This window comes from Salmo trutta, chromosome 4 (genome assembly GCF_901001165.1).
Source record: "Salmo trutta chromosome 4, fSalTru1.1, whole genome shotgun sequence".
In the NCBI taxonomy this organism is placed as follows: domain Eukaryota; kingdom Metazoa; phylum Chordata; class Actinopteri; order Salmoniformes; family Salmonidae; genus Salmo; species Salmo trutta.
This window is the reverse complement of record NC_042960.1, coordinates 23,121,858-23,147,438: the sequence shown is the minus strand read 5'-3', so window position 1 is coordinate 23,147,438 and position 25,581 is coordinate 23,121,858. Positions and strand designations below refer to the sequence as shown.

Below are 25,581 nucleotides of genomic sequence, written 5' to 3'. Positions count from 1 at the left end.
TGGCCATTTTATTAATTGTTCAGCAGTCTTATGGCTTGGGGGTAGAAGCTGGAGTCTATTGGACCTAGCCTTGGTCGCTCCGGTACCGCTTGCTGTGCGTTAGCAGAGAGAACAGTCAATGACAGGAGTCTTTGACAATTGTTTGGGCCTTCCTCTGACACCGCCTAGTATATAGGTCCTGGATGTCAGGAAGCTTGACCCCAGTGAATTACATAATCCTGTTTGTTTTTTGGATATAAGTGCTTCCTTTATTACTGATAAATAAACTAAATACTTATGTAAATGAGGGATACAAAGTATATTGAAAGCAGGTGTGGTTCCAAAGTTAATTAAGCAATTAAAACATCCCATCATGTATAGAAATGCCCAGTTGCCCATTATTTTTGCCTACCATAGCTAGAAGATTACTAGCTAGTGACTTTGAAAGAGGGGTCTCAAAGGAGCATAGTGGGTTTAAAGGATGTGTGTGTGTGTGTGTGCGTGTGTGTGTGTGTGTGTGTGTGTGTGTGTGTGCGTGCGTGCGTGCGTGCGTGCGTGCGTGTGTGTGTGTGTGTGTGTCTCAGTCACCAGATCTCAACCCAATTAAACACATGGGAAATTTTGGAGCAGCACCTGAGACAGCGGTTTCCACCATTATCAACAAAACACCAAATTATGGAATTTATCGTGGAAGAACGGTGTCGCATCCCTCAAATAGAGTTCCAGTTGTAGAATCTATGCCAAGACACATTGAAACGGTTCTGGCGGCTTGTGGTGACCCAATGCCATATTAAGACACTTGATGTTGGTGTTTCCTTTAGTTTGGCAGTTGCCTGTATATTTAAATAACTTATTGTCATTTCTCAGTACTACCATAGAGACCCATTCTGGAAATATGTCTAAAACACCAAACAACCACTCCATCTGACTAATATTGCAATGGTATTCCTCTCTGAAGAATTGTTCAATTACCTTTATGACAAGTCACTTTAATATGGTACAATATCAAAACATCAATATCACTGAAATATACGTCCAAAACCTGTAACCTGTAACCTAAAAACCCTAATCCCTTCCTCAAGCCCCATTGACCTTGGTGCCCTCGTACAGGAAGGCGTCCCAAATTCTGAGCAGGACGTCACTGGTCAGCCTCTCCACAAACGCAGCTAGGAACCAGTCGGAGGTGACCAGGGACACGTCCACTCCGTGACAGTGGAAATGGGCTGTTAGTCTCGGCATCTTCTCTGCCATGAAGTCCTTGAGCACGCGCTGCTCCACCTGGGATTAAGACACAAGATGGGTAAAACAAACCTTTCTGTCCCACCACAGTCTAAACCCAGTTCACGCTTCCTATTAGTGGGTTCTACACTAACTTGTTACACTGGTGGCACCAGAACATTATTTGCTCACACCAATTTTTGCTATATATTTTTGTCGTCCTGCATTCCATACAGAACCAGGCTAATAATGACAAGCCATCTTTTAAATGAGCATGCCCTTGTGTTCTTACATTGATTTGGATAGATTTACTGTAACAGCAAAGAAAATAGTTAAAATAAAGTGCAAAATGTATTTTTTGCACAATTCAAAATGCCATGTTCTTTTCTGCAAAATCCTTCACAGGGCAGAATAAAAAAATCAAAAAACGATACCATGACAATATATATATATATATATATATATATATATACATATAATGCGGAGGACTGATTTTCATTTTCTCTCTCTCAAAATCTCACTTTTTTAAATAGGAAACAACAAAATTGGATGTTCTAAGTCCACCACAATGCTTAAACCACATCTGGGGACCATTTTTTAGGTCTGGGAAAAATCTGAGAAATACATTTTTTTTTGTGTATTTACCCTTTAATTCAGGTGAGAACCAGCCAGACAGTTTGGTTTTCTGTGTTTCTGTAGCCCACTTGAGATGGAGTTTTCAAAACAAAATGGGCACTGGATTGGTGCAAATAATCATGATTCTGGTACTTTGCAATTACCTTTTAATTGCCTTTCCATCTACCCAGTGGTAGTGGTAGAAGAATAATTCATTTTTAATGGCATTATGCATTGACATTCACATTATTTTTTACATTCTAAAATATGTCAGAATAATGTGGGCATTAACTGACTAAATAGACAGCATGCTCCCGACACAAACACACTAATGAAGTCTGTCCATGTGGTAGCTACTCAGTCTCGACATTTGAGATGCTGAAGAGTTAAGCCGGGTGTACATTACACGACTACTTATTCCAAGATGGCGTAGCAGTAGGACGTCTCTTTGTCTTGTCCCGTCTCATGTATATATATTTTTTATATTTCCGTCTACGGACTGAACCTTCTCTCCTGCAACCCGCCTCATCCAATGTGGTACGGATCTGCTATCTTTTACACTTTAGAACCGGAGCCCCCATCAGAAGCTAGCCAGCTAACTAGCTACTAGCCAGTTAGCCACTGCTAGCGGTCATCACCATTAACTCGGACATCAGCCAGCCTTAGCTTGGTCAATTCCTGCCAGTCTGCACAGCGTGATATCAACCCAGAGCATATCGGACTGCTTTTTCTCTACCACATCTCCGGATTCCTACCGCAAGCTCTGAACCTTTACACCAGATCATCACAGCTAGCTAGCTGCTATCCGAGTGGCTACTCCTGGCTAACGTCTCTTTCCTGAAGAAAGCACCAGTTAGCCTGGAGCTAGCCTTGAGCTAGGCCCATCTGCTAGCTGTCTGAATCGCCGTGTCTCCAGCTCGCCTAGCTACTCACTGGACACTATGATCACTCGACTACACATGCCTCTCCCTAATGTCAATATGCCTTGTCTATTGCTGTTTTGGTTAGTGATTATTGTCTTATTTCACTGTGGAGCCTCCAGCCCTACTCAATATGCCTTAGCTAGCCCTTTTGTTCCACCCCCCACACATGTGGTTACCTCACCTGGCTTAAATGGTGCCTCTAGAGACAAAACCTCTCTCATCGTCACTCAATGCCTAGGTTTACCTCCACTCTATTCACATCCTACCATACCCTTGTCTGTACATTATGCCTTGAATCTATTCTTCTGCACCCAGAAATCTGCTCCTTTTACTCTCTGCTCCGAACTTACTAGACAATCAGTTCTTATAGCCTTTAGCCGTACCCTAATCCTACTCCTCCTCTGTTCCTCTGGTGATGTAGTGGTTAACCCTGGCCCTGCAGTGCCTAGCTCCACTCCCATTCCCCAGGCACTCTAATTTGTTGACTTCTGTAACCGTAAAAGCCTTGGTTTCATGTATGTTAACATTAGAAGCCTCCTTTATAAGTTTGTTTTATTCACTGCTTTAGCACACTCCATCAACCTGGATGTCCTAGCCGTGTCTGAATCCTGGCTTAGGAAGGCCAACAAAAATCCTGAAATTTCCATCCCTAACTATAATATTTTCCAACAAGATAGAACTGCCAAAGGGGGCGGAGTTGCAATCTACTGCAGAGATAGCCTGCAGAGTTCTTTCATACTATCCAGGTCTGTCCCCAAACAATTCAAGCTTCTACTTTTAAAAATCCACCTTTCCAGAAACAAGTCTCTCACCATTGCCGCTTGCTATAGAGTCCCTTCAGCCCCCAGCTGTGCCCTGGACACCAAATGTGAATTGATTACCGCCATCTATCTTCAGAGTTCATACTGTTAGGTGACCTAAACTGGGACATGCTTAACACCCCAGCCGTCCTACAATCTAAGCTAGATGCCCTCAATCTCACACAAATTATCAGGGAACCTGCCAGGTACAACCCTAAATCCATAATAATCCATAGTTATATCCAAATAGCGGCGTTTTGTTCTTGCGTTCAAGACACTATCCGAAAGGTGACGCGCCGGCACGTATCGTGACAAGAAATGTCAAAATATTCCATTACCGTACTTCGAAGCATGTCAAACGCTGTTTAAAATCAATTTTTATGCGATTTTTCTCGTAACATAGCGATAATATTCCGACCGGGAGACGTCGTTTTCGTTCAAAGACTGAAAATGTAAAATGGACTCTTCTCGTGCACGTGCGCGCACCCGTTTCATTGTTCTCAAATCAACCACTATCCAAATGCGCTACTGTTTTTCGGCCAGGGACTGCAGAGTAGCGCCTTAGAAAATGTCACGTTACAGCAGAGATCCTCTATTTTCCATAAAGAGGCTATAGAAGGCCAAGAAATGGTCAGAGAGGGCACTTCCTGTATGCAATCTTCTCAGGTTTTGGCCTGCCATATGAGTTCTGTTATACTCACAGACACCATTCAAACAGATTTAGAAACTTTAGGGTGTTTTCTATCCAAATCAAACAATTATATGCATTTTCTAGTTTCTGGGCAGGAGTAATAACCAGATTAAATCGGGTACGTTTTTTATCCGGCCGTGAAAATACTGCCCCTATCCTAAACAGGTTAAATAAGTGTGCCCCATTACAAAAATGTAGAACTAAAAACAGATATAGCCCTTGGTTCACCCCAGACTTGACTGCCCTTGACCAGCACAAAAACATCCTGTGGCATTCTGCATTAACATCGAAAAGCCCCCACGATATGCACATTTTCAGGGAAGTCAGGAACCAATATACTCAGTCAGTTAGGAAAGCTAAGGCTAGCTTTTTCAAAACAGACATTTTTATTCTGTAGCACTAATTGCAAAAAGGTTTGGGACACTGTAAATTCCATGGGAAATAAGAGCACCTCCTCCCAGCTGCCCACTGCCCTGAGGATAGGAAACATTGTCACCACCGATAAATCTACGATAATTGATCATTTCAATAAGCATTTTTCTATGGCTGGCCATGCTTTCCACCTGGCTACCCCTACCCAACATCTCAGCACCCCCTGCAGCAACTTGCCAAAGCCCCCCCCCCCACTTCTCCTTCACCCAAATCCAGACAGCTGATGTTCTGAAAGAGCTGGATCCCTACAAAATCAGCTGGGCTTGACAATCTGAACCCTCTCTTTCTAAAATGATCAGCTAAAATTGTTGCAACCCATATTACTAGCCTATTCAACCTCTCTTTCGTATCATCTGAGATCCCCAAAGTTTGGAAAGCTGCCGCGGTCATCCCCCTCTTCAAAGGGGAGACACTCTAGACCTAAACTATTATAGACCTATATCCATCCTGCCCTGCCTTTCTAAAATATTCAAAAGTCAAGTTAACAAACAGATCACCGACCATTTCGAATCCCACCGTACCTTCTCCAATATGCAATCTGGTTTCCGAGCTGGTCATGGGTGCACCTCAGCCACGCTCAAGGTTCTAAACTATATCATAACCGCCATCGATAAAAGACAGTACTGTGCAGCCGTCTTCATTGACCTGGCTTCCTATTTCGCAACAAGCCTCCTTCCCTCATGCTGCCAAACATACCCTCGTAAAACTGACTATCCTACCGATCCTTGACTTCGGCAATGTAATTTACAAAATAGCTTCCAACGTTCTACTCAGCAAACTGGATGTAGTCTATCACAGAGCCATCTGTTTTGTCACCAAAGCCCCATATATTACCCACCAATGGGACCCGTATGCTCTCGTCGGCTGACCCTCACTACATATTCGTTGCCAAACCCACTGGCTCCAGGTCATCTATAAGTCTATGCTAGGCAAAGCCCCGTCTTATCTCAGCTCACTGGTCACATAGCAACACACACCCATAGCACGCGCTCCAGCAGGTATATTTCACTGGTCACCCCCTAAGCCAACACTTTCTTTGGCCGCCTTTCCTTCCAGTTCTCAGCTGCCAATGACTGGAACGAATTGCAAAAACCACTGAAGCTGGAGTCTTATATCTCCCTCTCTAACTTTAACTTCTTTGGGATAGGGGGCAGTATTTTCACGGCCGGATAAAAAAATGTACCCGATTTAATCTGGTTGCTACTCCTACACAGAAACTAGAATATGCATATAATTAGTCGATTTTGATAGAAAACACTCTAAAGTTTCTAAAACTGTTTGAATGCTGTCTGTGAGTATAACAGAACTCATATGGCAGGCCAAAACCTGAGAAGATTCCATACAGGAAGTGCCCTGTCTGACAATTTGTTGTCCTTCTGTTGCATCTCTATCGACATTACAGCATCTGTGCTGTAATGTGACACTTTATAAGGCTTCCATTGGCTCTCTAACGCCACCAGAAAGTGGAATGGGGTGTCTGCTGTCTCTGGGCAAAGTACAGCAGCAGAGTTTGTAAGTGGTCAGCCTGGGGACAGTGAGACTGAGATGCGCGTTCACGAGACTTCGCAATTTTTTTCTTTCAGCCTTTGAATGAATACAACGTTGCCTGGTTGGAATATTATCGCTATTTTACGAGAAAAATAGCATAAAAATTGATTTTAAACAGCGTTTGACATGCCTCTAAGTACGGTAATGGAATATTTTGATTTTTTTTGTCACGAAATGCGCTCGAATTACCCTACGGAACGCACGAACAAAACGGAGGTATTTGGATATAACTATGGATTATTTGGAACCAAAACAACATTTGTTGTTGAAGTAGAAGTCTTGGGAGTGCATTCTGATGAAGAACAGCAAAGGTAATCCAATTTTTCTAATAGTAATTCTGAGTTTAGGTGACCCCGAAGTTGGCGGATGTCAAAATAGCTAGCCTGTGATGGCCGAGCTATGTACTCAGAATATTGGAAAATGTGCTTTCGCCGAAAAGCTATTTTAAAATCGGACATAGCGATTGCATAAAGGAGTTCTGTATCTATAGTTCTTAAAATAATTGTTATGTATTTTGTGAACGTTTATCATGAGTCATTTAGTAAATTCACCAGAATTTTTCGGTGGGTATGCTAGTTCTGAACATCACATGCTAATGTAAAAAGCTGGTTTTTGATATAAATATGAACTTGATTGAACAAAACATGCATGTATTGTATAACATAATGTCCTAGGAGTGTCATCTGATGAAGATCATCGAAGGTTAGTGCTGCATTTAACTGTGTTTTGGGTTTATGTGACATATATGCTTGCTTGGAAAATGGCTATGTGATTATTTGTGTCTAATGTACTCTCCTAACATAATCTAATGTTTTGCTTTCGCTGTAAAGCCTTTTTGAAATCGGACAATGTGGTTAGATTAACGAGAGTCTTATCTTTAAAATGGTGTAAAATAGTTGATTGTTTGAGAAAATTGAATTGTGGTATTTTATTTGGTTTTGTATTTCGCGCCGTGCGATGCCATTGGCTGTTGGCTAGGGGTTCCGCTAGCGGAACATCTGTCCTAAAGGTGAAATAAAAAATTAAATAACGACTTTCAAAATCGCTGAGCCTCTCACATTAAACGACCGCCTTTCCTGTAGTTTTGTTTGTCTTTCCAACGTAGTGGTGCGCACACTTAACGATGTGGCACAGACGGAGGTCACACACTATAAGATTCTTCACTTGGTCATGTGGATTGTTGATACCACACTGTTTCGCAAAAACAATGATGTGATTAGATTTAACATACTGTAGCTACAACAAGCCGCAGCTCAAAGCAGCCTTATAAACATTTTCAGTCAGACATTCACGCTTGCCATACAGAGTTGAAATGTCTACCCAACATTTTGAATTTAATAACATTGCTTGTTCAAATCAGAGCTGTAACGATTTGACACGTTGGCTTTGGATAAAGGCAAGTACAAATGCATACTAGTAGTAGTCATCGCTCCTGCTTGAGAGTCTTCTGGGTAATGAAAACAATGTCATCATCTCATTTGCTTCTTCTCTGGCGAGCTCTCATTGGCTATTGCTAATCACCATTCTTAAAACTTGTTGTACATCTCACACTAAAAGAGCTTTGCAGATTTTGATCCAAGTATCGGGAGGTCAGGAACTGCTCTAAGAGATCCGTAGGCCTTAGATTGCATCTCTGATGCACTCACACTAAACAAGCGATGGTGACGGCCGCGTGTCCCGGCAACAACATTGGGATTTTGTTTCCGATCTCAAAAACTTGTTTGGAACAGCAAAATCGAGGCCAAAATCTGTGGTGTACACCCGGCTTTACTGTATCATGTTTTAAAATGAGAAAGTGACAAAAAAAAGGTTTATTTGTAGTGGAATGCTTTGTATGGAAAACCAAGTTGAAGCCAACATTATCTTGCTCATAATAATGAATTGAAATGGTGGGAAACAAACATTAGCGCCTACATCTCTCATAAAAATGGATCATAAATAAAATCACAGAACTAACGTGACCAGGTAAATTGTTTTCACTGGCACCCTTGTGATTGATTGTCACAGTCTTGGAAATGAGCGGACCAAGGCGCAGCGTGAGTATAGTTCCACATATTTGTTTAAGTGAAACTAACAAAACAAAATAACAACTACAAATTAAATTACAAATTAAATTACAAAGACCCTGAGGACGTAGTGCCCAAACACACTAACAAACAATCAATGTCCCACCAAAACACAGGTGGGAAAATAGCTACCTAAATAGGGTTCCCAATCAGAGGCAACGATAAACAGCTGCCTCTAATTGGGAACCCATTAACACCAACATAGAAATAGATATACTAGATCACCCCCTAGTCACGCCCTGACCTACTACACCATAGAGAACCAAGGGCTCTCCATGGTCATGGCTTGACACTGATAAAAAATGTAAAGTTAAACATCCCAAATGTGACAGATTTGGTCACAGTATCGAACCCTGAACCAATGCTTGAATTTTTATGCTTCACTAGCTGGGTCATTTGAGTGTTTTTTGTTGTTGTTTTTTTACATTAAAGTACATTACAAGTACATTAATGGATCTCCACCCACATTTTTTTTATCAGAAGTAATTGCAACTTCAGCAAAACATACATTAAAAACTATCAAAGGAATCGTTTCACATACCTGAGATGCTGTTAGAGTCTTGCCATAGAAGTCCTTAGGCATGATGGTCTCGACAATGGCCACCAGACACCAGAAAGAATCTTCCTCGCTTTGCAACACTAGCAAGGCCATTGCAGCCAATCTGACAAAAAAAAGAAGACAGATAAAGCAATGACAAGACTAATACAGTTGCTGTGTCCGAATACACATTCTAGCATACGACATACTTAAACTGCATGTTATGTACTCATCGTTGCATACTATTTAGCACGTTCTGTTTAATAAAAAGTATGCAGTATGCCAAGGCCGCAACGCACTAACGGCTCCTGACTGGCTGAGTAGGTGGGGTGGGGCCGAGTGCGGGTGGCTTTTCCAAATTCAACAGACATGCATTACACTAACCAGCCTGATAATAGCTCATTTCCAATTCTATTGATTTCTCTATCCTCAGAATAGAATAGGAATGTAGTTATAGGCCTCCTCAGGTTGGTTATAAACAGACTACCAGACTACCACATTCGAGCTATAGCCTACCGTAGCCTACTATCTATCCTATTTAAAAAGCACTGAAGATAGAAACAGATCATTTGGTTCCATTTTATTAACATACAGTATTTATTAGTGAAACAAAAGTGCTGTAACATAAATACATTAAATAGCCTAGTACACACACCAAAACTTATCAAAATGTTCAAATCAAAAGGGTATTGCGCAGCAAAACGTGGACAGCATCGCAAATTCAGAACCACTGTACAGCAACATAATAAACTAAAGCACTGATCATTGGGAACAAGATCAGAATGACTGCTAAGGCTTGATCCATAAACTAAATAATTCAATAGGTAGCTTACAAAACTATAACAATCCATATGTTCAAATCAAAAGGCATGGCTAACATGACATCAACAATGCAGCCACATCCCGAGTCCTGGTGCCGACATCGAAAGATGTTCAGTATTTTGTTTAAAAGCTCTGATGAAGGCCAAGACAACAAGAAACACTTTTCAATGAGAAAACAGAAATCCACTTTGGGTAAAAATACTTCTGATTTCAAAGATGTAGCTTACAATAAAATACTTGTGATCATTTTAAGGAGGACAGAAACTACTTAGCTAACATTTGAACACCACCGCAGAAGCTTCGCTTCCCAATGAAGTAAATTAGTTTTGTTGTTTGTTTCCTTGAAAAGAACTAGGGCCTATCACTTGCCGCCCATCTATTCCAATGCATTGTGGAAAAGTGTGCATCGAATTCTACTAAATAAAGAGCCATTCTCGATTTTCAAAAATTCACATACTATAAAACATATTTTTGCATACTGAGAATGCATCATGCGCAATTTTCATTGTTTCTAGGTATAGGTTGATTTCGGTGTGAAATTAGCCGAAATTAGTATGACATCTGGGCATTTAAACTATACTTGATTTTCTAAATGTTGCATACCCAAAAGGCCTACTATTTAGGATGGAAGTATGGGTATTCGGACACAGTCAATGCCTCCTCAAAGTGAGTACAAACCCAAAATTGTACCCCATACATTAAGTTTCCATCCACAGTTTTTATGGGAGTAAAGTCATGCCAAATATTTTTTTTTTAAATCACGGTACAATTTTCTGAATACAGACATCATTTGTTTGTTTGACATGGCAGGATCTTTTTGGAACTGGAAGTGCCTTTATGCGTAAATATTGATATAATAACCATCATATCAAAGTTAACTTGGAGTCACGTGAGGATACTTCAGTATGATGAACTTCACAGGGTGGTGAAAGTGCATGGTGATGATTCTGATAAATATTGAGGGTCTTATTCTGCTGACATGATGATCAATGCTTGACTGCCATTTGACAAAAATATTCTCGCTCTTATCCATAATAATCTCATCATGTAGACTAGCCTACCCGCACTGTGTCTGCAAGCTGTTGGCTAGACTGCACATGCCAAGACCAGAGTAGGCACATTTGCTATTCAACGCAACAGTTTGTGACAAAACTATCGGTAGAGTTGAAAATGTGATGGAAACACATTGAACGTCACCACCCATTGAGTTATATCCGCAACAAGTCCGTTTGGTCGAAACACACAACTGATGGGAAAATGCGCATATTTTCTTTAAGCAGATTTTTATAATACAATGGATTTGGAAAGCATTCAGACCCCTTGACTTTTTCCACATTTTGTTACGTTACAGCCTTATTCTAAAGTGAATTAAATCGTTCCCCCCCTCATCAATTTACACACAATACCCCATAATGACAAAGCAAAAACAGGTTTATATACATTTTTGCTAATTTATTACAAATGAAAAACTGAAATATCACATTTACATAAGTATTCAGACCCTTTACTCAGTACTTTGTTGAAGCTCCTTTGGCAGTCATTACAGCCTCGAGTCTTCTTGGGTATGACACTACAAGCTTTGCACACCTGATTTGGGGAGTTTCTCCCATTCTTCTCTGCAGATCATCTCAAGTTCTCAGGTTTAATGGGGAGCGTCGCTAAACAGCTATTTTCAGGTCTCTCCAGAGATGTTCAATCGGGTTCAAACCCGGGCTCTGGCTGGGCCACTCAAGGACATTCAGAAACTTGTCCCGAAGCCACTCTTACTTTGTCTTGGCTGTGTGCTTAGGGTTGTTGTCCTGTTGGAAGATGAACCTTCGCCCCAGTCCGAGGTCCTGAGCACTCTGGAGCTGGTTTTCATCAAGGATATCTCTGTACTTTGCTCTGTTCATATTTTCCTGGATCCTGAGTAGTCTCCCAGTCCCTGCCACTGAAAAACATCCCCACAGCATGATGCCCCCACCATGCTTCACCATAGGGATGGTGCCAGGTTTCCTCCAGATGTGACGTTTCGCATTCAGGACAAAGTGTTCAATCTTGGTTTCATCAGACCAGAGAATCTTGTTTTTCATGGTCTGATATCTTTAGGTGCCTTTTGGCAAACTCCAAGCGGGCTGTCATGTGCCTTTTACTGAGGTGTGGCTTCAGTGTGGCCACTCTACTATAAAGGCCTGATTTGTGGAGTGCTGCAGAGATGGTTGTCTTTCTGGAAGGTTCTCCCATCTCCACAGAGGAATGCTGGAGCTCTGTTAGAGTGATCATCGGGTTCTTGGTCCCTCCCTGACCAAGGCCCTTCTCCCCCGATTGCTCAGTTTGACCAGGCAGACGGCTCCAGAAAAGAGACTTGGTGGTTCCAAACTTCTTCCATTTAAGAATGATGGAGGCCACTGTGTTCTTGGGGACCTCCAATGCTGCAGAAATGTTTTGGTACCCTTCCCCAGATCTGTGCCTTGACACAATCCTGTCTTGGAGCTCTACGGACAATTCCTTCGTCCTCATGTCAACTGTGGGACCTTATATAGACAGGTGTGTGCCTTTCCAAATTATGACCAATCAATTGAATTTACCACAGGTGGACTCCAATCAAGTTGTAGAAACATCTCAAGGATGATCAATTGAAACAGGATATACCTGACCTCATAACAAAGGGCCTGAATACTTATGTAAATAAGGTATCTGTTTTTTAACATTTCTAAAAACCTGTTTTGGCTTTGTCATTATCGGGTATTGTGTGTAGATTGCTGAAAAAAAATGTTTTAATACATTTTAGAATAAGGCTTTAACTTTAAGTCAAGTGGTCTGAATACATTCCAAAGGCGCTGTGAATCTATAATAAACGCAACATGTAAAGTGTTGGTCCCATGTTTCATGAGCTGAAATTAAAGATTCCAGAAATGTTCCTTATACACAAAAATGTATTTCTCTAAAATGTTGTGCAGACATTTGTTTACATCCCTGTTAGTGAGCATTTCTCCTTTGCCAAGGTAATCTATCCACCTGACATGTGTGGCATATCAAGAAGATGATTAAACAGCATGACCATTACACAGGTGCACCTTGTGCTGGGGACAATAAAAGGCCACTAAAATGTGCAGTTTTGTCACACAACATAATCTCACAGATGTCTCAAGTTTTGAGGGAGAGTGCAATTGGCATGTTGACTGCAGGAGTGTCCACCAATGCTATTGACAGAGAATTGAATGTTAATTTCTCTACCATAAGCCATCTTCAACAAATTTTAGAGAATTTGGCACCCCCCTTTCCACATCGACGGGACAGTAGTGGAGAAGGTGGAAAGTTTTATGTTCCTTGGCGTGTACATCACGGACAAACTGAAATGGTCCACCCCCACAGACAGCGTGGTGAAGAAGGCACAACAGCGCCTCTTCAACCTCAGGAGGCTGAAGAAATTTGGCTTGTCACCAAAAACACTCACAAACTTTTACAGATGCACAATCGAGAGCATCCTGTCGGGCTGTATCACTGCCTGGTACGGCAACTGTTCCGCCCACAACCGTAAGGCTCTCCAGAGGGTGGTGAGGTCTGCACAACGCATCACCTGGGGCAAACTACCTGCCCTCCAGGACACCTACACCACCCGATGTCACAGGAAGGCCAAAAAGATCATCAAGGACAACAACCACCCGAGCCATTGCCTGTTCACCCCGCTATCATCCAGAAGGCGAGGTCAGTACAGGTGCATCAAAGCTGGGACCGAGAGACTGAAAAAGAGCTTCTATCTCAAGGCCATCAGACTGTTAAACAACCATCACTAACATTGAGTGGCTGCTGCCAACATACTGACTCAAATCTCTAGCCACTTTAATAATAAAAAAAATGATGTAATAAATGTATCACTAAACACTTTAAACAATGCGACTTTATATAATGTTTACATACCCTACATTACTCATCTCATATGTATATACTGTACTCTATACCATCTACTGCATCTTGCCTATGCCATTCGGCCATCGCTCATCCATGTATTTATATGTACATATTCTTATTCATTACTTTACACTTGTGTGTAAAAGGTAGTTGTTGTGAAACTGTTAGATTACTTGTTAGATATTACTGCATGGTCGGACCTAGAAGCACAAGCATTTCGCTACACTCGCATTAACATTTGTTAACCATGTGTATGTGACCAAAAAAATGTGATTTGATTTGATACATCCAACCGGCCTCAACTGGAGACCATGTGTATGGCGTTGTGTGGGCAAGCAGTTTGCTGATGTCAACGTTGTGAACAGAGTGCCCTATGGTGGCGGTGGGATTATGGTATGGGCAGGGGGCAGTATTTACACGGCCGGATAAAAAACGTACCCGATTTAATCTGGTTACTAATCCTACCCAGTAACTAGAATATGCATATACTTATTATATATGGATAGAAAACACCCTAAAGTTTCTAAAACTGTTTGAATGGTGTCTGTGAGTATAACAGAACTCCTATGGCAGGCAAAAACCTGAGAAGGTTTCATGCAGGAAGTACCCTGTCTGACAAGGTGTTGTTGTTCTTGCTTCTGTTTATTGAAGAGTCAGGATCTTAGCTGTAACGTGACAATTCCTACGGCTCCAATAGGCTCTCAGAGCCCGGGAAAAACATGAACGATGACGAGGCAGCCTCAGGCTGAAACACATTATCGCCTTTTCCAAGTGGTCCATCAGAGGACAATGGAATTAGGCGCGTGCCCGATTCGACCCCGTGCAGTATTTTCCTTCGGCTGTTTAGCTAATTGCAGATTCCCGGTCGGAATATTATCGCTTTTTTACGAGAATAATGGCATAAAAATAGATTTTAAACAGCGGTTGACATGCTTCGAAGTACGGTAATGGAATATTTAGAATTTTTTTGTCACGTTATACGCTATGCGCACGACCGTGATTTACCATTCTGATAGTGTCTAGAACGCACGAACAAAACGTTGCTGATGGAACATAACTATGGATTATTTGGGACCAAACCTACATTTGTTATTGAAGTAGAAGTCTTGGGAGTGCATTCTGACGAAGAACAGGAAAGGTAAGACCATTTTTCTTATGTAATCACATTTCCTATAAGAAAAATGGTCTTACCTTTCCTGTTCTTCGTCAGAAGGCTAAACTGGGTGGGTGTCTAAATAGCTAGCCCCTGATGGCTGGGCTATGTACATATCGAGTGCATAGAGGAGTAATGTATCTATAATTCTTAAAATAATTGTTATGCTTTTTGTGAACGTTTATCGTGAGTAATTTAGTAAATTGTTAGTAAATTCCCCGGAAGTTTGCGGGGGGTATGCTTTTTCTGAACGTCACATGCTAATGTAAAAAGCTGGTTTTTGATATAAATATGAACTTGATTGAACAGACATGCATGTATTGTATAACATAATGTCCTAGGTGTGTCATCTGATGAAGATCATCAAAGGTTAGTGCTGCATTTAGCTGTCTTCTGGGATTTTGTGACATTATATGCTAGCTTGAAAAATGGGTGTCTGATTATTTCTGGCTGGGTACTCTGCTGACATAATCTAATGTTTTGCTTTCGTTGTAAAGCCTTTTTGAAATCGGACAGTGTGGTTAGATTAACGAGAGTCTTGTCTTTAAATAGCTGTAAAATAGTCATATGTTTGAGAAATTGAAGTAATAGCATTTCAAACGTTTTGAAAATCGCGCCACAGGATTCAACTAGCTGTTACGTAGGTGGGACGAATTCGTCCGCCGGTCCCATAGAGCTACGGACAACAAACACAATTGCATTTTATCAATGGCAATTTGAATGCACAAAAGTACCGTGACGAGATCCTGAGGCCCATTCTTAGGCCCATTTTTTTTAAAGTCTTCTGTGACCAACAGATGCATATCTGTCTTCCCAGTTATGTGAAATCCATAGATTAAGCCTAATGAATTTATTTCAATTGACAGATTTCCTCATATGGGACTCAGTAAAATCTTTGAGATTGCTGCATGTTGCGTTTATATTTTTGTTTAGTATAGTTACTGACACAGTACTGAAGTGTACAATTGTTTTACAAATATTACAAACCAAATAAATGTTTTACTCCACTAAACTTAGTTAAACAATGGAAGGTTTCTATATATTTTCTGTATTACAGAAGATATCAACAAATAAAATAGGTATTTTTTTTAAAGTCTGTGAATGTACCTGTTGAGGCCCTGGCAGTAGCCGACAGACGGGTTATGACAAGAAAAGGCCAGGAGGATACGGTGTAGCTGCCGGACGGCATGCTTTGCGGGGAAGGAGAAGTGGCGGTTCCCCCTCAGAGTGGTCTCCAGGTCCAACCAGATCTGCCGCGAGACCCGGTGGGCCGACGCAACCTGGCTCCTAAGGCATATCTGTTGGTACCAGTGGGGGTGGCGCTCTCTCAGGAACTGGGTGCGGCTCCACACTATCCAGCGCCACACACGGCGCCTGTAGTGGTGCGGCACGCCCTTTCTCAGAAGCCCCTTCAGCTTCTGAGAGGCCACCGCCTTGTCTGATCGTCTGCCATCAAAGTGCTGTGCCCAGCGGCCCCAAAGACGCTCGCTGTCCCCCTCCTCTTCCCCGTCCTTCTTTTGTTGTGGGGGATCGTGGGAACGAATCCCTAATGCTTGCAGTTTGGCCAGCAGCTTCATATCATCCCTTTGGATGTCAGTGGAGATTCTGAACCCATACTCATCATATTCCCTACACAACACACAAATGACGACAGCTCATTAACTCTGCTAGGAAGTTCTTTGTCTTTCTCATGATTAGCATCACTTACTGTAACTTTCCCAACAAGTACTCACAAGAAATAATAGGAATCATAAGTGTGATTACAATGAACACCCTTAGTGAGGTTAACTTACCTGAAAATGTTTCAATTAATGCTACACACACACACACACACACACACACACACACACACACACACACACACACACACACACACACACACACACACACACACACACACACACACACCCACACCTGACAGGGTTCAGTTCCAGAATGTCCCTCCCGCCCTCCCGAAGAGTGTCTGTGATCAGGGTCTTTATGGCTTCCCTGTGTCTCTCCAAATCTCTGCTGTCCTGTAGCTTGAAGAGGACTGTCAAAGACCTGCTCTCCATCCGGAACACCTTGGCCTCCAGATGGGCACACTGACACATACACATACAAAAGCACAAGAGGAAGAAGGAATGTAACAATTTACAAGGTACACTGCTACTCATCTGGAATTAAGCATACTACAAATTCATACAGTACTTAATGTCTCAAAAAAAGCCATGCTTTTGGGGATTCTTTTGAGACAATGCTTTTACCATTATTTCCAGCGAGATCCACTAGGTTTGCTGCATGTAGAAAATCCTAGGATTCAATCAATCAATGTCTGGTTGTGCGTGTGTGTTTGGTGGGGGGGGGGGGGGGGGTAGAATCACTGATCTACACATAGTATTCAATGCCAAATACGCTTAGTGCGATTATGATTAGCAGACCTACACCAAAGATAAATGAAGTTCACTCAGGCTGTTTACCATTGGAAAAAAAATGCCAGTTCCGCTTCAAATTATGTAGACGACGCCACACACATTTACATAGAAAAATCCTAAACGTTTCTTGTCTGTCACGAATGTTGAATAAAATAAAATGTAAACTTTGCCGGTTGTCCGTGGTGTTGGTAGAAACTTGAGACAAAATATCCCCAGGAAATTATTATTAAACCAACTTCAAAACGCAGGTCTATGTGTGTGGCAATCAATATGTGCTTTGCTCATTACTGAAGGTACATGTTAGTATACATGCGAACCATGCATACTAACCAAAGTCTTGCAGGTGTTTACATAGTTTTGCGCATGTGTCAGGTGAAATGTCAACTTCAGTACGGTGATGTAAAAAGTTGGGTAAACAATTACTTTCCTGCGGATATTTTTTCTCAAATGACGAGCAGCTGAAGGACCAACACCATTGACAATTGGCAGAGTAAGTATTTAGAAATTCACCGTCTGGTCCCCAGGCAAAGTTCCAGTCTACTTAACTGGGTTTGTCTCCCATAGACACCGGTGCAATAGGGTTTTCCACTAGTTACCACAGCCGCAAAGTCAAAATTGGCAATATTGTATATATTCATGAAAACAAAAATGTTTGGTCATAATTTAAGGTTAAGGCATAAGGTTAGCAGTGTGGTTAGGGTTAGGTATATAATCAGATTTTAAGAAGAGAAATTGTAGAAATAGGCAGGGTTTATGACTTTGTGGCTGTGGTAACTAGTGACGACAATGCAATAGCAGCTGGGTCTGGTCTAATCGCTTCCTCTTCCGTCTCTGCCTACACCTCCCCTGGCTTAAAGACGCTGCAGGGTCAAGCTGATGTCTGCATTGGCTGTGCAGCATTTACTGTGATACAGTCTTTGCAGCAGTCAGGACATTCATACCTCTTGCGCTTCACGGAGCAGCACAGAGCTTCTGAGCAGAGCTGTTAAAAAGGAAGAGTGTGTGTTTATACAGGACCTACCGTCAATCAATCATGTCAATGCGGAGCTATACAAAGCCCTCAGGATTGTTACAAAATTTGGGAGGCACACAGCAATGTGGTACCGAGCTCAATTTAGCCTCGGACCACAATTCCGGATCAAGTATAAATTCGCTTTTAGGTGATCCCCCACCAAAGACACACACAACCAGACATTGATTAATTGATTGATTGGAAATGGCTTGCATCAAATAAAGAACATTTCTTTGGATTTTCTACCTGCAGCAAACCTAGTGAATCATGCTGGAAATACCAGTAAAAGCAAAGTGCCTCAATAAAAGCCACAAAATAATACTACACAATCTACAATGCAACATCAAAGTCAGGTCTTGTAAATGTCATGCAGCAGCAGGTACCTTTATCATCAAGCACTTCTCTTGTTCTGTACTCTGCCTCCATACTTTGGTTAGCTTGTAGATCTCTGCGTTCAAGTAAGTATTCTGAGTCTTGTAGGCCTCAATGTTGTCCTTGGGGAGGGGAGAGAGCATTTTAACTTAATGCCTTCAGTACATTTATAAAGTGTATTTCAAGTTTACAGAGGTTGCTCCTGAATTATTGTTTGATATACTGTTATTGTTGTAGGAACTATTTCACAACTGAAAAAACAGCAGAGACTCCCCTCCATCTTCCAGAATGTGAGTTAGTGAGTGTGTGTGTGTGCTTGCAATAGTTCTTTGATGCTGCATAAACGTTGCAACGGCAGGTTTGATTGAATACGGGCTTCATTCTACTAAGTGATGTCCATCTTGATCCTCCCGATACTGGTCATTTAAGTGGAAGCCTTCAACTAAACTTACAGCCCCATGCTCTAGCTCGCTAGTCCACTAAGCCATTGAAACCTTCCCCACCTTAAGATTCCTAATCTCCTGTCTCAGCTGCTCCTGCGTTTCAAGGACAGTCCAACCGCGGACGAGGCTTCGCTGGGGGTCGGCCAAACTCTCAGCCACTTGTTGGGACAGATGGAGGACCAACTCTCTCTCAGCCTGGTTCCTCTCAGCCAGTAGCCGGAGGTGATCCTGAGATTCAGCCACACAGTCGTGCCGCAGCAGTGGCGCAACCTGCAGGCCATACGAATGATCTGTGTTGCACTCGCCTTGATTCCATGGTTGTGAGTTGGAACTCTTCCATTCACACTCCGACCTCAGGGACTCTACTGCAGGAGTCAATTTCTCCTGCTGGGCCAACTCTAGGGCCTTCTGCAACAGGGATACTAGATCCTAAAAAGTAAGTGACATCAGAGATTACAGGGACAGGCTTAGACGTGACACCCAGCAGGTGGTCGCTATAGTACAATGTGTCCATAGTTGTCTAATTAACATGATCTTGTGTAAAATGTTTGACATGGACCTCAGAGAAATATAGGGCTATATAGACACTTTCGATTTCGAGTTTAGCTTTTTTTACTGATACAGAAATATTCCAGGACTGAGTCGTTATGTTATTCCAGACCTCACCTTCTGGGCCTTGACCTGGCCTGCCAGACTGAGCACTTCCTGTTGAAGATGGGCGGTGTCTGCAGGCTCTTCCTGCTGTGGACTAGAGGTCTTGTCTGTGGGGGTAGAAGAGGAGCCCTCACTGCTTAGGGAGCTCTGGCGTTTCTTTGGTGCCTCTATCTCCTGGACCCACTGTGTTGCTGGCCCAGAGGGCTCAATATTTGTTTTTGGAGCTGTGCAAAGAGAAAAAATGGTTTTCAATTCATTTAAAAAGTCACTGTTAATTACAAAGGTGGCATTGGTGGTTATATAATAGTGACAATCTTTCCCACAGGCACCAACCACTCAGCATTCACAGGTCTAAAAGGACTGGATTGATGGCAGCAAAACGGCCATTACTCAGTCTTGTGCTCAATGAAGCCTCTGTCATATTGCTTTAAACTATCCAGCCCTTTCATATCCGTGAAAATCCAAAAAGGTGGATCAGGTGTTCTAGGAGAGACCTACGGGATTTGTCCTGGTCAAAATATGGATGGGCCTGGATGTCTTTGAGTGGCAGGAATGGGTCCCAGAGTTCCTCCCAGCTGAGGCTGTGGCTGAGCTCCTGGGAGGAGCGGCTCCGGAGTAAGTTTTCCTTACTAAAACCACAGATGGACATAAACATACAGTAAATAAGCACACACTAACTCTGTTTATGTAAAACATTTAAACTATACATTTATTTACAAAGACTCAAATGACAGTAAAGCAAGCTAATATTTTGGTTTATGATAGGGTAAAACAGTTGTACTTTGCTCATGAGGTATTTCTAAGTTATATTCTTCAAGAATCAATGAGTAGATATCATTACTTTTATGTAGTTCTGTCCATGAGCTGTTCTAGTCTATTAATGTTCTGTATTATGCCATGTTTTATGTTTTGTGTGGATCCCTGCTGCATTAGCAACAGCTAATGGGGATCTTAATAAAATACAACATTCTGATATTTCCTCCCAATCTAAAAAGCTATGTCAAATTTCTAGAGTGAACCAAGACCAATTCTGTTTAATATGTGTGTGTGTTTGCAGATGTATGAAAAGGGTTCATATTTGTGTATACTGACTGAATTCCTGTCGGAGTGTGTCTGAGGAGGACGTCACTCAGCGTGGTGTATCGTCGTAGTGCATGGTGACTGGTGACCATTCCCAGCTTTCCAGAAATATTCCCATGATGCCACCTCTTCAACTGGAGCTGCTTCAGCCAGTATATCATAGACTCGCAATTCACAGCCTGAAAGGACCTCAGGGCAACATTTTACTTTCAAATAAATAACTTTTCTAAGCACATTTGGAGTGAGAAAAAAACACAAATAACCACAAAACTGTATACCACAGGATGTCTGCCTAATACAGCATTAGGTTTAACGGAGTTGAGGTCCTTTGATTCTCTTTATTGTTTCAGAGCATACTTCTTTGCAGTGTCTGTATAGAATCTATTGAAAAATGTATACTTTAAAGAGGTTGGGGGAATGATGCCTATGTAAGGTGCAAATTTAACTCCTTTGTCCTGCTGTGGGTGATTTGCATTAAACTTGGTCAGGACATTGAATTATGCATTTCATAGAAAGGTGGTAGGAAGGTTGTGGGTGTGTCCACTTTCTTCTTGTCATTGGTTGTACATATGTAGACAGCTGTGACCTTAGACATCTTCGAGGCACTTCCCTCTTTCCCACAGATGAAACACTACTCGTCTAAGATTTCAGCACCAACAGCACCAACAGCCATAACCACAACCCTACTTACTGTACACTGTACTCTGCCAGACCTACTTCATGGGACTGCTGAGCTGCACTTCATCAGACTTTGCACACTCCTTATTTATTTCTATGTATGTCTATATGTCACTATATATTGAAATGTGCAAAAGCCTGTTGTGTCGTTATTTCTTTGTAATCAACATTAAACCGTTCACAAAAATGTTTGCTTTTAGTTTTAATGCACCGTATTGCTGGAAATACACACAATACCCCATAATGTCAAAGTGGAATTATGTTTTTAGAAATGTTTACAAACTAATTCAAAATGTAAAAAATGTGCTTAACAAATGTGCTTAACAAGTCACATAAAAAGATGCATGGATTCACTCTGTGTACAATAATAGTGTTTAACATTTTTTTTTATGACTACCTCATCTCTGTACCACATAGAATTATCTGTAAGGTCCCTCAGTCGAGCAGTGGATTTCAAACACAGATTCAACCACAAAGACCAGGGATGTTTTCTAATGCCTCGCAAAGAAGGCCATGGGTAAAACAAAAAAAAACGCAGACATTGAATATCCCTTTGAACATGATGAAGTTATGCATTACACTTTGGATAGTGTATCAACATACCCAGTAGTGCATCAATACACACAAAGATACAGGCACCCTTCCAAACTCAGTTGCCGTAGAGGAAGAAAACGCTCAGGGATATCACCATGAGGCCAATGGTAACTTTAAAACAGAGGATGGATCAACAACATTGTAGTTACTACACAATACCAACCTAAATGGCAAAGTGAAAAGAAGGAAGCCTGTACAGAATACAAATATTCTAAAACATGCATCCTGTTTGCAATAAGGCACTAAAGTAAAACCACAAAAACATCTATTTTTTATTTTTATACGAGTACATGTTCATTAAGGCCAGATTGCTCTTCATGGCACAACGTCCACAGAAGGTGGCGCCTCTCCCCGGTCGGGCGGTGCTCGGCAGTCGTCGTCGCCGGCCTACTAGCTGCCACCGATCTATGTTTCAGTGTCTGTTAGTTATGTCTGTTTTAGGTTGCACCTGTTTCTTGTTTGTCATTAGTGGTGGGGTATTTAGTTTGTCTGTGCTTAGTTAGGATTCGTGCTGGATTGTGTTATGTTACGTGTGGTAGGGGTAGAATTTATGTACGTAGTTTATTTTTGCTACGTGTTGTATAGGCATTAGGGTTGCCGGGCTGCGCCCCGTCTGACTTTGAGAGTGGAGCTGTTCTCATTGTTTATCTTTTGTGCACCCTGCCTTGTATTTGGATTTTGCCCCTTGGCAGTATTAAATACGTTTTTGTTCAACGGACCTCAGTCTCCTGCGCCTGACTCATCCCTCCTGTTATTTATCTGCCCGTGACACTTCAAAATGTTCATAAATGACCAGCAGGGTCAAATATAATCCCAGTGGTTGTAGAGGGTGCAACAGGTCAGTACCTAAGGTGTAAATGTCAGTTGGCTTTTCATAGCAGAGCATTCAGGTTGAGTGTCACGTCCTGACCAGTAAAGGGCCTATTTGTTATTGTAGTTTGGTCAGGACGTGGCAGAGGGTATTTGTTGTACATGTTTTTGGTTATGTGTTTATATAGAGGGTTATTTTGTGTAGAGTGTTTCTGGGTTTAGTGGTGTATCTATGTAGAATGGGTATTTGATTTAAGTGGATCGGGGTTTATGAGATATGTATTTATGTAAGATGGGGTGTTTGATTTAGGTATTCCGGGTTGTTGGGTATGTTCTTGTTTTGTATTTCTAGGGGGCTGGTCTAGTGTTGTATTTCTGTGTTGGCCTGGTGTGGCTCTCAATCAGGAACAGCTGTACATCGTTGTTGCTGATTGAGTGTCATACTTAGGTCGCCTGTTTTCACCTGTTAGTTTGTGGGAGATTGTGCTTGTTTAGCTGTGTGCCTGACGAGACTGTCCAGTTCGTTTGTGTTTTTGTATACGTTTGTGTTTCCCTTCTTCACCTAATAAAAATAAGATGAGTATATATTTTCCCGCTGCGTCTTGGTCTTTACCCTACGACACCCTTGACATCGAGACAGCAGATTCGGTAGAGTGAGAGAGAGATGATTACAAAAACTTGGGCAGCCAGGCCCTTCTAAAGAGGTTAATTCTATCTGTACGATTTATTGGAAGATTATTCCATTTAATTAGATCTGCTTTCATATTGTTGAGTAATGGAATAAAGTTATATTTATATATTTGTTTGTTGTAACTTATTAAGCATCCTAAGTATTTCATATTTTTTGTGGTCCACTTAAAGGATTGCTGTAGATCATGAGTAAGTTATTTTTAATTTTCCTATTGTCATATATGAATACTTTCTGAAAGCACATGTTGCGCTTGGGCAAGTTTACCTTGAGGGTGAAGGTGCGCTCAGGTGTTTGAATGTAGAAGGTCCCCTGGTCTGCCTGCGGTAGGTCTCCCAGTATGGCGTTGGACAGGTCAATCCATCCCAGTGGATTCATATCCTGGGCACACTTGTAGTAGACCAGCTGACACTCCTTCTCCTCGTATATGAACCAGAGGGACCTCCAGACCTTCAGTGGCCCGCTCAGCTTGTCCAGATACCCGCATAATGTGGCAGCAGCAGATACCACTGGGCTCTGCTTTCTGGGCTCAGTGGGAAAACTGTCCCCGTCTTTGTTTCGAAAGGCAATGTCATTCATTCCATCTCTGCCTGCTTTCTCCACCGCAAATCAAATCAAATGTTATTTGTCACATGAGCGGAATACAACCTTACCGTGAAATAAATAAATGCTTACTTACAAAGCCCTTAAGAAAAGTAAGAGTTAAGACAATATTTACTAAATAAACTAAAGTAATACATTTAAATACATTTTAAAAAGTAACACAATAAAATAACGGCACAATGGCACCGATGTCCAATCAATGTTCAAGTTTCATAGATTTGTTCAAGTTTAAGCTGCCCCTATGCACAAAAGGTGCCTAGATCTGAAGGAAACTTTTCAATAGTAACTTCAATTAAACACAGAAAAATACATAAGGGAATGTACAAATTTGTTAGAATTTATACATTACTACTCACTTGATCAAAGAAGACAAATGAACACTTCCACAGATAAACATACAGTATCATACTTGACAAAGGTTACCAAAACCTTTTTTAAACTGCTAGTGGAGTCCAACTGAAGTCTTCGTGTATGGAAACTCTTCCTAGTCAAGTCTCTTGTAAGAAGCTACAGGGTGTGAGGTTATTTTTAAAAGGTTGCATCCAGAGTTTTAGGTTACGAAACTGTAGTGCACATGTACAAATCTAAACGTTGCTACTATATATACACCATTCCACCACTGCCATATGCCTACTACCAATATGTTGTTACTGTGAAAAGTACATTTCTAGTAGGGTTAATTAAATAAAGTAAAATACTTTCTCAATAATTTTTGGCACTAGACAGTGAAAAATCTTCTCATACTTCTGGGGGGAAACCAAGTTGACCCCAAATGTGAACAAAGCCAGCATACTACTGCATCTGACGCACATACAGTGTGTTCCATAACTATTGTCACCCTTGATAAAGATGAGCATAAAAAAACTTCAGACAATAAATAATACAAGTTTATGATTTATTCATATTGTATGCAAAAAAAGGGGACAATATATTATTTTATACTAATACAATTGCTCAGAGGAAGAGTGTAACGCTAGGGCATAGTGGGTGCAGAGTCAGGAGCAGGAGGCAGAGAATGCAGGGTAGTGTTATTTATTTAACACACAACGGCAAAACACAAGCCGCCCCAACAGCGAACTAGAGCGCACACCAAAACCAACGTGCCCAAACACATGGGACAAAAACAGGTCGGCGCAAACTACTCACTCGCACTTCAAAAATACAAATGAGCGTGCATACACAAGCAATACAGTACCAAACAATCCCGCACACAGAGCAGGCGGGCCTCCTGGCTAAAATAGCCCAGCTAATCAGCCCAAACCAAAAACAGGTGCACACAATCAACAAAAAGGGGGAAAAGGAAATCAGTGGCAGCTAGTAGGCCGGCGACGACGACCGCCGAGCGCCACCCGAACAGGAGGGGGAGCTACCTACGGTAGTAGTCGTGACAAATAGATTTTGTTTAGCAAGTAAAGAAGAAAAAAATATAGGAGTAAACATTATTGGCACCCCTGTTTTCAATATTCTAGCACCCTCCCCTTGTGAGGATGACACAATTTTTCTAAAATGTTTTATGAGATTGGAAAACACGTTGGGATGGATCTTAGACATTCTTCC

General features: G+C 41.6%; 1 protein-coding gene across 1 annotated transcript in view; it reads right to left on the bottom strand.

Moving 5' to 3' along the window:
* Positions 1 to 24,498, bottom strand: part of LOC115191622 (TBC1 domain family member 2A) — a 49,230-nt gene extending 24,732 nt beyond the window's left edge. The window contains exons 1-11 of the mRNA XM_029749409.1: positions 24,381 to 24,498; positions 23,689 to 24,018; positions 20,664 to 20,830; positions 20,070 to 20,200; positions 19,584 to 19,795; positions 18,978 to 19,346; positions 18,486 to 18,596; positions 16,589 to 16,760; positions 15,784 to 16,330; positions 8,814 to 8,934; positions 1,072 to 1,257 (exon numbers count right to left, since the gene is read on the bottom strand). Coding sequence (XP_029605269.1) covers positions 1,072 to 1,257; positions 8,814 to 8,934; positions 15,784 to 16,330; positions 16,589 to 16,760; positions 18,486 to 18,596; positions 18,978 to 19,346; positions 19,584 to 19,795; positions 20,070 to 20,200; positions 20,664 to 20,830; positions 23,689 to 24,018; positions 24,381 to 24,431 — 2,397 coding nt within the window. The 5' untranslated portion in view covers positions 24,432 to 24,498. The remainder of the gene's footprint in view (positions 1 to 1,071; positions 1,258 to 8,813; positions 8,935 to 15,783; positions 16,331 to 16,588; positions 16,761 to 18,485; positions 18,597 to 18,977; positions 19,347 to 19,583; positions 19,796 to 20,069; positions 20,201 to 20,663; positions 20,831 to 23,688; positions 24,019 to 24,380) is intronic.
* Positions 24,499 to 25,581: the final 1,083 nt, after the last annotated feature.